An 11479-nucleotide genomic window follows, 5' to 3' on the forward strand; every position below is an offset into this window, starting at 1 on the left:
GTTCAACATTTTTTAAACATGTTCAACATTTGACGTTCGAAATGTTGAAACTCTATAGATAAAATGTTGAAATTCTAGATCTCAAATGTTCAAATGGTAAATTTAAAATGTTGAACACTTCTTCTCCGGCGACCAAACGGCGGCGCTAGGCACGGCGGCGCGCGCGGCCTAGTCAGGGCGTGGCGGTGGCCCGACGGCGGCGCGGAGCGGCGCCCATGGCGTGGAGGCGGCCAGGGGCGGCGTCGCGCGGAGGCCACGGCGCGGCCGCGGTAGCAGCGCGCGGCGGCCGGGGGCGGCCATGGCGCGGTGGCGTGGCCCAGGCGGAGGCCACGGCGCGGCCGCGGTAGCAGCGCGCGGCGGCCGGGGGCGGCCATGGCGCGGTGGCGTGGCCCAGTAGGGGCGCCGGCGACGGGCACGGTGAAGGATGGAGAAGAAAGGGTTAGGTTTGAGTGTGTAGATCCAATGGTTGGTAATAGTTGCACGAATCTCAAACACTAAAAATTATGTTGGGAAAAAAACTTCCGGAAGATGCATAGGTTTTTCCGAGCCTGCTTGGCCGCATATCCCTAGGGGTGGTAAAAAGGCCAAAATTTTGAATTAGAAAATTTAAGGATCGGGCCCTAAAACAGCCGAGCTCTAATCTTATACACTTTTGAACTAAATAACTTAAGAGTCTTGTTGGGCTGTGAAGAGGCTACTAGGGCCATGACCCATTACCACCCCTACATATCCCTCTATGACGTGTGGACCCGTGACACTGATTGTAACAATTTTGCTATAGCCGGATTTGTTCAGACTTCAGAGGCACGTGATACGGTCAGAGTGGTACCACCGTCCAAATGAGCGTCAAATTATAAATAATGGTCAAATCTGTAGCCAAGATAATGCTTACATTTTCCATGACGAGCACACAATCTATTTACAAGGGTACGGAAGCAGCAAAATTCAAACGATGGCAACCGCCGGACCCCGCTTATCTTTTTACGCTGCCTCCCACCTCGATGAAATTACAAATATACAAGCACAGTCAAAACTAAACTGATATTGGGCAGGAGGCTGGGTTCAAATTAAACCAGCCACGTCACAAAATCCGCGCGCGCTGCGCAGTAGCAGGGTCTTCTGCACGACTACACGTAGTAGATCATGCCGACCTCGATGAGGCTGATGTGGGGGATGTGCAGCGTCACCGACGGGCCCCTGCAGTTCTTCCGGAGGAACGAGTAGGCGTAGTTGATGGCGAACGTCTTGAGCAAGTTGGAGTTCTTCCTCGCCTTGACGTACGAGTGGCCGATGATGTACGCCACGCCGGCCTCCTTGGCCTCCAGGAGGTCCGACAGCTCGTCCCTCACCCGCGGGTCGATCCGCTCCTCCTCGTCGATCTGGAACCGCACCCTCCGCCGGCGGCTGACGCTGCCAGCGTTCTCCAGCTCGTAGATCTCCTGCAGGCTCCGGAGCGTCTCCGACTTGCTGCTCCGGGTCAGGGACGAGGTGCCCGCCGCCGCAGCGTCGTCGTCGGTGGAGTCCCTCACCACCAGCCCCGTCCCCGTCGTGTCGGTGGTGTGCACCACCGCCATCCTCCCCTCCGTCGACGACTCGTAGCTCCCCGACGAGGCCGACTCCTCGGCCTCCATCTGGACGAACCTGGCGATGCTCATCACCAGGTGGTTCTCGAAGTTTTCGTCGTCCTTCTGCACGTCCTTGTACCCGTACCTGACGATACACCGGTACATGCGGTACTCCCGAGGGCCGATCCGCCCGATCAGGTACCGCTCGTCGATGGGCACGTACGGCACCGGCACGGACTTGACGCACACGAACACCAGCACCTGGTGGAACGCCGGCAGGTTGGTGACGAAGTGCGAGAAGATGGCCGGGACACCGGTCACCAGCTCGGTGTAGATGAGGCCGATCCCCGGCACGCGCATGATCCCCAGGCTCGGCCCGAGGTTCAGGATCCATTTCATCGAGACCTTGTTCTGGAGGTCGAACATGTACTTCCGCCGCGTGCCGTAGTGCCACACGTACATGATGGACATGAACACGAAGGCGAGCGCGATCGGAGCCCAGCCTCCCTGGGGAACCTTCATAACTGCTGCTGACAGGTAGGCGGCTTCAATTGCCCCGAAGAATACGAGGAATAACAGGGAGACCAGGACATTCTTCTGCCACACGAAGATGATGACCAATGACATCAGACAGGTGGTCACGAACATCACGGTGATGCATGCGAGACCTGAGATCACACAGATGGAGAGAGCTAGGTTTAGTGATTGTTCATTCATCCTGTATGAGGAATTCATGAAACATATACGATGGCAGAAGATCAATGTGTCCATGAAAAAATTGAAAGATGCTAGAAAAAAACTGCCTATCCACATCTCCAAATTTATAAGCACCACTTACAACCTATCAAGAAAATTAGCAGCGTTGGTTTCAAAAGAAAAGAAAGGAAAATTAGCAGCTCGTGTTCAAAAGTTGCCAAGTACAGTACTATCTCCTATTGTAAATTACAGATTTCTTGGATTGTTCAACTATGTGATAGCAAACCATGCATATTCAATTATAGATGAGGGTGTGACATGGATTGCAAAGTTGTGAATGCCTAAAAATGAAGGTTTTGGATGAAATGGAGGGTATGCACGTGCTGTAAAATGGAAGTGCCATATAGTTCCCATGTGTTTGAAAGGATTATTCTCCGGTTTCTGCACAACAGAAGTGGTAATACCTACCATAAGCATTTCCTATCACTGTGATGTCACGGAAGCCAAGTGCCACAGCTAAACAGAGGACCATCAGAATCCAATTTATCTCAGGTATGTAAATCTGGCCATGAATCCACCGAGACGTATGCACAACCTTCACCCGTGGAAAGCATCCCAGAGCAAGGCACTGCTTAACAATAGAAAAGGTTGCAGATATAATAGCCTGGCTGCCCACAACTGCAGCAAGAGTTGCTATGACAAATACAGGCCAAAACAAAGGACCTGCAAGCATGATGAACATAATTCAACACTATTTTTTGGTAACATGTGAAAAAATAAGTCACAAAAATGTTTAGTGTTCTGAAGCTTACTTGGAATAGAAAGATAAAAACTGTCATAGACAGCTGGCATGTTTTTAGACAGAAACGCAGCCTGTCCCATATATTGCAGCACAAGACAGGGATATATGACACCAACAAAAGCCAGCTGCAAGCAGGACAAGAGCTGGATTATGCATAAATTCCTTTTGGGCTTTGATAAACATATAAACCATTCTTCATACCCTGATAGATGCAGCAGTGAAGTGGCCAAGATCGGCAAACATAGCTTCAGTACCTGCATGTGTGATACTCATTCGTAAGACAACTATTCGTCAATTATAAGAATAAGACAATAGATTCATCCTGATAGCAGGTCTACTTGAGTTCACCTGTGATGGCAAGAAGTACTCCGCCGAGAGAAATCCAACCATCTCTTCCTGTTTTCTTAAAAAACTTTGCAATGTAGTGTGGAGAAAGAGCAACAAATATTCTAGGATTCCAGCGGATGATGTTATATAGACCAATGATACCAATGCTCAAGAGCCAGAGCACAACAATCGGAGCAAATATGAATGCCACCCTATGAGTACCTCGGTGCTGCAGAGCAAAGAGACCAACAAGCACAACACATGCAATGAATACGATCCATCCTGTGTGCCAACAAGTTGATCAGGATGGCAATACATTCATCAATCAAGAAAGAAAAGCACAAAAATATGTCTAGTTAAAAAAGGAAAAGTATTGCACAATGCATATAGTTTATAATTAATAACGTTAATGCACAAAATCCCTGCGCACACAAATCAACATTTATGTAGTTATGTAGTTATCTGTGATATGTGAGCACAAGCACAATACAAAAGATTGCCAATGCTTGTGTCAAGACAAGTCGCTCACTCACACTCATGCCCTGTAACTGTCACGTTGAAATATGAATAGTATATGGTGCAATTTTAGAGATGTTTAGGTTCAAATTGATTCGAGGTCTTGCGGTCTTACCAGTTACCAGATCAAACCCAAGCTCTAAAAAATTCAAAAGAATCAGATAGGTGTTCCAGATTTTCCGTGTTCCAGTCCTACTTACCTATTTTCTTGAACACATACCAACAAAATTATGAAATATTCAGTAGAATTCATATTTCGAGTATATTTAAAGGCCCTTCAACTATTTTAATGGTAGGTTGAATTATAATTTGCCGAGATTGGTTTCATCTCAGTATTTTCACGAATCATAGATGACAAATTGTTTACCATTCAAGTAAGTTTGAAAATTTATACAACTAGAACATGAAAATGAAGTAGTTTTTCAGCATATTATATTATTATCACAACAAAGAAGGTAGTATCAATTCAATAAGTAAAAGCAGTCTAGATCTATGTTGCAAATCACGAGGCCATTAAATTACAGATTGACTGCAACCCCTCAGCACATACCCAAAATCTAGGAGATCAACTAAGAAAAACTGTTCATGTTGAATTCCAAACTAACATACTAAACTTCAGCCAACTGGTGCTCTATAAGCATACTAGATGGAACACCTTCTCAAGACAATCTCGTGATTAGAATAAATTACTTTACAACGATGAATTTCTAAAAGACAACAACAGACAGTAGAAAAACATAGAACCAATGCATACCATTTGATAATCCACTTGTGGCAGGGTCTTGTAATCCAGAGATGGCTGACAAAACTACATTACGCACAACATTAGATGTCACAGGAGAGAAGAATATACCAGATAACTAAATAAAGTGAAAAACAAAGTAAAGAATCTAGGACATGAAATGCATACCGGATATAGTTGGTGTAAGTACACCATCACCTATCACCATGCAGGCACTAAACAGAACAAAAAGAAGTAAACAGGTCCGCAGCTTCCTGTGCTTCTCTAGAAACCTTTTGAATGGAGAGGACACCGCAGGGCGACCAGTGCCTGGCTGATAATATGTTGACAGCTCTTCATCTGCCGCTTGCTGGTTTGGCAGCAAACTGAATTTTGCATGCCTGCAAAGAAGTGAGTACAAAGCAAACGGTCCACCTGTGCAACATATTAACTTTGATCAGTAAAATGTCTATCAAAGAAAAAAAAACATACTACTTAGCTAAACAAAACAGCTGCTAGACAGCCGTTTCCGTATTCCTTATCATGACATAGTACCCTTATTGTAGAAGTTTTGCATGTACTTAAGCTAGCACTTTCTGGAAATTCAAGAAGCGAAACTAGCTTGAAATTCAGCATATGCATTTCCATCAGAAAATCAGTGACACAACTTGACAGTTCCAAAAGGCATAACACAATATATTGCAATTAAGTTGCTTACCCTCCCCATTATCATCCGCACTCAATACAATTATGACGTACTTCAGCAGTGGAACCAGTGTAAGAGTCCAAAATATCAGAGAAAACAACCCAAAGATGGTTGTCTCATCAATGTAGGCATTCAGTCTTCCGGACAATGAGTTTCTGTAGACGTACAAAGGCGACGTACTCAAGTCTCCATACACCACACCTAAGCTCTGGAACGCTAGCACGGAGAGAGTTTTGCAGTAAATTTTCCACTGAACCTGAAAAACAACAACCACAATAAGCATTCAAGTTGTGAGTAGCAACTATCAGGAAGCGTCAGTGGTGAGGAAGCAGCACCAAACCAGTACCCAGATGCAAGACAACGCAAATTCAGCAAAACTAATAATCAAATTTCCAGCGGCACCAGCCAAAACTGCTGATGCATTGCGGTGGTTGTTAACTGCATAATTGCAGCATAAAGTACCGAAAGTGACGTTTGCTCTAGGGGAATTCAATATTTTTTTAAAAAAAAATATCTAAGTAAAAAATGTACACATGCCAATAATTTAAATACGATAACGATGCGTCAACGCTGCAAAACGGTGAAAACTATTGGTTGGTAATGGTCAGGTCAGGTTTTCACCGTACCGTGAGCATGTACTAGCATCGAGCAGCAGCCAAACGTTGACCCGATTCAATCACATGATACTACGGACGAATGAACCCAACCGGTCATCTCGCATTCGCCGGCAAATTTCTACCCCAGTCCTCCGCTCCATATCGCCGTATCAAAATCGAGTAAAGGCGATTTCGACTCAGTTCACGCTCTCTCGAAATCGAGCCAAATCAGCTCGTCGCTTCCTGGATCGCGCGACGACCAAAATCGAACGAAATCCGAGCAACCCCGGAAGGCCGGAACACCCCCCAAACGAGTTCAGAGCAGAGGGGGTGGGGTGGAGCCGTTACCTGCCGCGCGGCGGCGCCGCCGATCTCCTCGTCCATTGGGCGCTCCCGCCACTGGAAGCGAGAGCGTAGGCAGCTAGGCGGAGCAGAAGCGGAAGCTGGAAGAAGCCAAGGCTAAGACGAAACCGCCCGCCGCTGGTGCTACGCCCATGTAGGCTTGTCGAGCGGGAGCGCCCGAGGAAACGGCGGCGGTGGGATCAGGCGTACCTGAGAAGCTTCCCCTCGTCTAGTTTTTATAGGCGAAGCCGTGGAGATGAGGGGAAGAGGAGGGCTCGCGGGGGAGGTGAAGAGCTTGATGCGCACGTCGCCGTCTCGCGGACGGGCAGTCCCAGACTCCACTCAGTCTAAACCTTAAAAACTCTATTATAAAAAACTACTTTGGTTTCTCAATATAAAGTGTGTTACTTTGGTTTATATGTCCATTTATCTCTCACACATTCATTATTGATTTGCGTAAAGACTTAGAGTCTAAATAAGACTTGGAGTCTTGATTTCTCTCTCTTCTATAAATATATTGCCACATCAACAAAACATAATAAATAACATAATAAATAGGAGGGTTAGAGTCTGGGTTGGGACTGCGTGTGCTTGGGGCGAAGCGAGTGTGTCCCCTGGCCCCGTGCCGGGAAGTACACGGAGACGGCTACCCGCGCGTGGGCCGCGGGGATCGGTGGGCTCCGAGTGTCAGTGGGAGGAGCGATCGTGACCGGCGGGCAGAAAGGAGCCTGCCCAGTCGTGGCCCGGCCTCGGACGATGGGGCCCGCGCTTTCCGTCACGGCGGATTTTGATTTTGACACGAGCGCCTGGCCATCTCGTATTCTCGTGTAAAGACTTTTGGGGCCAATGACGCTAGGGAGTGTTCAGTTGATGAAAATTTTTGGTATAAAGATCACATCAAATGTTTGACCAGATATCGGGAGGGATTTTCGGGCACTAATTAAAAAACTAATTTCAGAACTCACTTGAAAACCGCGAGACGAATCTTTTGAGGTCTTTGACCGCATTATTAGCACATATGGGTTACTATAGCACTTATGACTAATCATGCACTAATTAGGCTCAAAAGATTCGTCTCGTCGTGTACATCTAAACTGTGTAATTTGTTTTATTTTTTAACTATATTTAATGCTCCATACATGTGTCTAAAGGTGAGGCAAAAAATTTTGGGTGAAAATTTTTTGTAACTAAGCGGGCTCCTACTCCTTCGCTTTTTCGACCCGGGGCTCCTCCCCATTTCCATTTCATTAAACGAAAATACCAAAGTATACAAGCACAGAAACAGGTTCACGAAGACCCTCAGCGGGTGGGTGGGTGGGGGTGGGGGAAGAAGGACGGAGAGTTTCTAGCCTGTCTCAGACTAAACCTCTCGGCAGTTTAACCCAGAATTCTTAGGTTACTATCCAGTTATTACAGACCAAGAGCGAGCTACTTGAGCAAAAAAAGACAGAAAGTTTTCAGCATAAGGAACGTACTCCTTTGCTTTTACTAGGGGATAGATAACTTTGTGTGTGTGTGTGTCTTCGCTCAGTTTGCTCAGGCACCGGTGACAGAAACTGAGCATAGCTAGAGAGACCTTGACATTCTCAATGATCTCCTCGAGTGTATGTATAATTATTAATTACTTGATATTGTCTACAAGGTAAAAAAGATGAGTAAAGAGGTATCAAAATATGGCTGGAATTGTCATGAATGAATCTAGGGGCCGGTTACTACACACTACTACAAAAAAACATTAACCGAGGCGGGCAAAAATCATTAACCGAGGCGGTTTTTGCAAACGCCTCGGAACTACAGTCACGGTTAATTAAGCATTAACCGAGGCGGTTGGGCTGCCCGCCTCGGTTAATCAAATAAAAAAACAAAAAAATAGGAAGCCCATGGACAGGCCCGCCAAGCCCATCCAGGGCCCGCCGAGCCCATCCACGGGAGAGGCTGCCGCCGGGGGAGGCCGGATCCGGCCCTGCTCGCCCGTGCCTTGCTTCGTCGGTGGCCGCGCCCGTGCTCGCCGGCACTGGATCCGCCCGGTGGCCGCGCTCGTCCTCGCCTGGATCCACGCTAGGAAGGGGCCGCCGCCGCCGTGGGACAGAGGGGAGGGGAGGAGAGGGCTCACCAGGAAGGGCCGCCGCCGGGGAGCGCCAGGTCGCCGCGCCATAGGGGCTCGCCGGGGACTGCCAGGTTCGCCGCGCCATGGAGAGGGAGTAGGGCGTAGAGGAGGGCTCCCTGAGCCCGCACGCCACCCCACCCCTCCACGGCCGTCGGATCTAGGCGAGGAGAGGGAGGAGGGCGGCCCGACCGCGGGTGCCGCCCCGCCCCTCCACGGGCGTCGTCGCGCCCCCCGGCCTCCCTCCACGCGGGCCCCGCCGCCTGGCCACCTCTGTCGCCGCCCCTCCGCCATGCGTGCCCCGCCGTCGCCGCCGCTGATGCGCGCCACCGTCTGGGTGAGGGGATGAGGAGGGCGTCGCCGTCAGGGTGAGGGGAGGGCGTCGGGGTGAGGGGAGGAGGAGGGCGCCAGCGTCGGGGCTCTGGGCGTCGGGTTCGAGAGAGAGAGGTGAGAGAGTGAGGGAGGGGGTGCTCCATCGGACTGAGGGAGGGGAGAAGTGAGGAAACCCTAACTTCCTCTGCTATATATATAAATCCGGTAGTGGGCTGAGAAATGGGCTTTTGGTGGGCCTCAGCAATATTAACCGAGACAGGTTGAATTAAGAGGTTTGCCTGAGTAAATGAGTGCATTTTTGGAGGCGGTCGTTCTAAGGTTGACCGCCTCGGTTAATTCATTTTGCGATGCGGTTTTTTATAACCACCTCGGTTAATAAAATGTGACCGCCTCGGTTAATCCTGGCCATTAACCGAGGCGGTTATTTTTTGTCCCCGCCTCCTAGCCGTTTTCAAAGCGCCTCGGTAAATCGTTTTTTGTAGCAGTGACATACAGTGTGTGTAGCCTAGCACGCCCATAGTATATATGGTGCCTGAGTGTTGTCAGATTAACTAATCTTTTGTCACGGATCCAATGAGAATGAACCATGTGTTACGATAGACATGTGCGCTATTTGATCTGATCATCAAGTGAACTATATAATAGTTGAAGAACGAACGCTGGTTGGGCCCATATCTGCGCTAAACTACTAGAATCATTGGCGACTTTCAAACTCCAATAATTCCATTTATTTATTTACCATGTAATTTGTACGGACTCATGGTCATGCTAAAGCGTCTCCATCAGGGACTTCACTAAGTTATTAACCCCTAGTATACATGTACGATGTGTTGCTTATCCTATGAGGCTCCACGGCTCTTGAGACTACGGCTAGCCGTCACGTGTTTGCTAGAAACTGCACACAGTACTATTCAAAACTACTTCAGTTGAGTTATACAGCCAGCTGGCTTGTGTGGCTGTGTGATGAAAATGTAAACTTGCCTATATTTTTCTAGATAAAAGTACAGAACAATCATCGCAGATGCCCAATGGGTATGGGTCAATGACTCGATATTATGCACATATATATATATATATATATATATATATCATGTACTCACTCCGTTCCAAATTATAGGTCGTTTGATTTTTTAATCCTAAGTTTGACTATTCGTCTTATTCAAAAAAAATGTGCAAATATAGTCAAATTTAAGTCATTCTTCTTGTATTTATAAATAAAGCTACAATAAAAGAAGTGATATTTTGATAAATTTTTAAATAAAACGAGTGGTCAAATTTGGAAACAAAAAAGTCAAACGATCTATAATTTGAAACGAATGGAATACTAGATGGAGTACTAGATAGATAGCTCAATCAGGTCCAGCTAGCACCGGTATTGAGTACTCTCTCGCAGTGGAGGAGGACATGCATTGTGCTACACCTTGCGACCTGCGATATGCTAAAGTATTATTGGAGTAGACCCAAAAGAAAAGAAAAGAAAAAGGAATCAAGCACGGTATGGAACCAAAATCTGAGGGCCCGGTGGATGGAACGGCGAAACGCGATCGTTTTCTTTTTCGGTCCATGCATACCGACAGCGACCCGGCGTCACCTTCGAACAGTTTCTTCGTCAATGTAATTACTTGGAGGAGCCATTAATTGCTTGGCGATCCGGGCAAGAGCTGGAGAAAAAGAAAAGCCGTGCACTCAACCTGCTCGATCAACCACCTGCGGGTACACGGTGGTCTAAGATTTCGGCCGCGGCGCGCGTGTGGTCTGGTCCACGGTGGCGGTTGGTCTGGCTCAAACCCGGGCATTGGCATCGACTTTGACTTGCCTTTGACCGTTTGTCCTGCTAGTACCACTCTTTTTTTTTAGATTACTAGTAGCAGTCTTTTAATCAAGCAAAAGCTGGTATTATGCTAATCAAGAAGCCCCACTCTGTTCGGATGATCTAATTTTGACTGATTTATTAGTGTTCTGTAAGAGAGAATAAGCCAAAATAAATAAAAACATACAAGCAGAAGTTGAAATACATCTGTGTTTAAGATTGCATTGGCAATTGCCGCACATTTGCTAACCGTTTCATCTCGGGTCACGCCGTTTCCGTTCATAATATGATATGATTGGCCCGCCGGGCCGTCGGATTTGATCCGTACGTGGCACGAAAACAAAGGTCAGAAGATGTGCTGGTAGGCTGACAGCAGCAGCAGGATGATCATGCGCTTGCGCTGTGGGACTAGGCTTGTTTGGGTGTGCTAGAATTCTAGCACGCACACTTTCCGAAAAAAGAATCTCGCATGTATGAAGCACTAAATGAAGTCAATTTGCAAAAATTTTTTAGAGATGGGTGTAACTTTTCACGACGAATCTAATGATGGTAATTAATCGATAATTAGCTACAGTGATGCTACAGTAACCATCCTCTAATCGCACGGTCAAAGGCCTCATTAGATTCTTCAGGATCACTAGCGCGGGGGTTCTGAAGTTGGTTTTGTAAACTGACTTTGTTTGACACCATAATTAGTGGTCAAAATTTGTTACTATTCACTAGCGCTACAATTCTTCCCAAACCAAACAAGGCCTAGACAGACAAAAAGGGGGTTGTGGATCAAATCCTGCTGCTCTCTCTGCATGGCAACTCTGCGATAGAGACAACCAATTCGAAAGGGCGGGCACGGAATTGATGCTACGCTCGCCTTGTCCTAATTCTATCAGGCAAGGATCACGTGAGGGCGTCCGACGGAAAGTATGTCTCTGGAACATGCACGGGCAACTAACTTATGCGGTTA

The 11479-nt window shown here is 47.3% G+C and overlaps 1 protein-coding gene across 1 annotated transcript; it reads right to left on the reverse strand.

Moving 5' to 3' along the window:
• Nucleotides 1–823: 823 nt before the first annotated feature.
• On the reverse strand, nucleotides 824–6598 carry LOC120694802 (potassium transporter 7-like). Its single transcript, XM_039978089.1, has 9 exons — nucleotides 6278–6598; nucleotides 5346–5589; nucleotides 4817–5062; nucleotides 4661–4714; nucleotides 3412–3672; nucleotides 3265–3317; nucleotides 3074–3188; nucleotides 2730–2984; nucleotides 824–2233 (listed from the first exon to the last, which is right to left on the reverse strand). Exons 1-9 carry the CDS (start codon nucleotides 6311–6313, stop codon nucleotides 1128–1130), a joined length of 2370 nt encoding a protein of 789 aa, XP_039834023.1. The 5' UTR covers nucleotides 6314–6598; the 3' UTR covers nucleotides 824–1127.
• Between the last annotated feature and the right edge of the window lie 4881 nt (nucleotides 6599–11479).

This window comes from Panicum virgatum, chromosome 2K, assembly GCF_016808335.1.
Source record: "Panicum virgatum strain AP13 chromosome 2K, P.virgatum_v5, whole genome shotgun sequence".
Classification (NCBI taxonomy): Eukaryota; Viridiplantae; Streptophyta; class Magnoliopsida; order Poales; family Poaceae; genus Panicum; species Panicum virgatum.

Excerpts from the sequence above, each read along its gene's own strand:
- LOC120694802 (XM_039978089.1), bottom strand. The coding sequence starts at position 6,313 with ATGGACGAGGAGATCGGCGGCGCCGCCGCGCGGCAG. Across the intron at positions 3,673-4,660 it reads CACAAGTGGATTATCAAATG|GATGGATCGTATTCATTGCA; the intron begins GTATGCATTGGT and ends GTTGGCACACAG. Across the intron at positions 3,318-3,411 it reads AGTACTTCTTGCCATCACAG|GTACTGAAGCTATGTTTGCC; the intron begins GTGAACTCAAGT and ends TCACACATGCAG.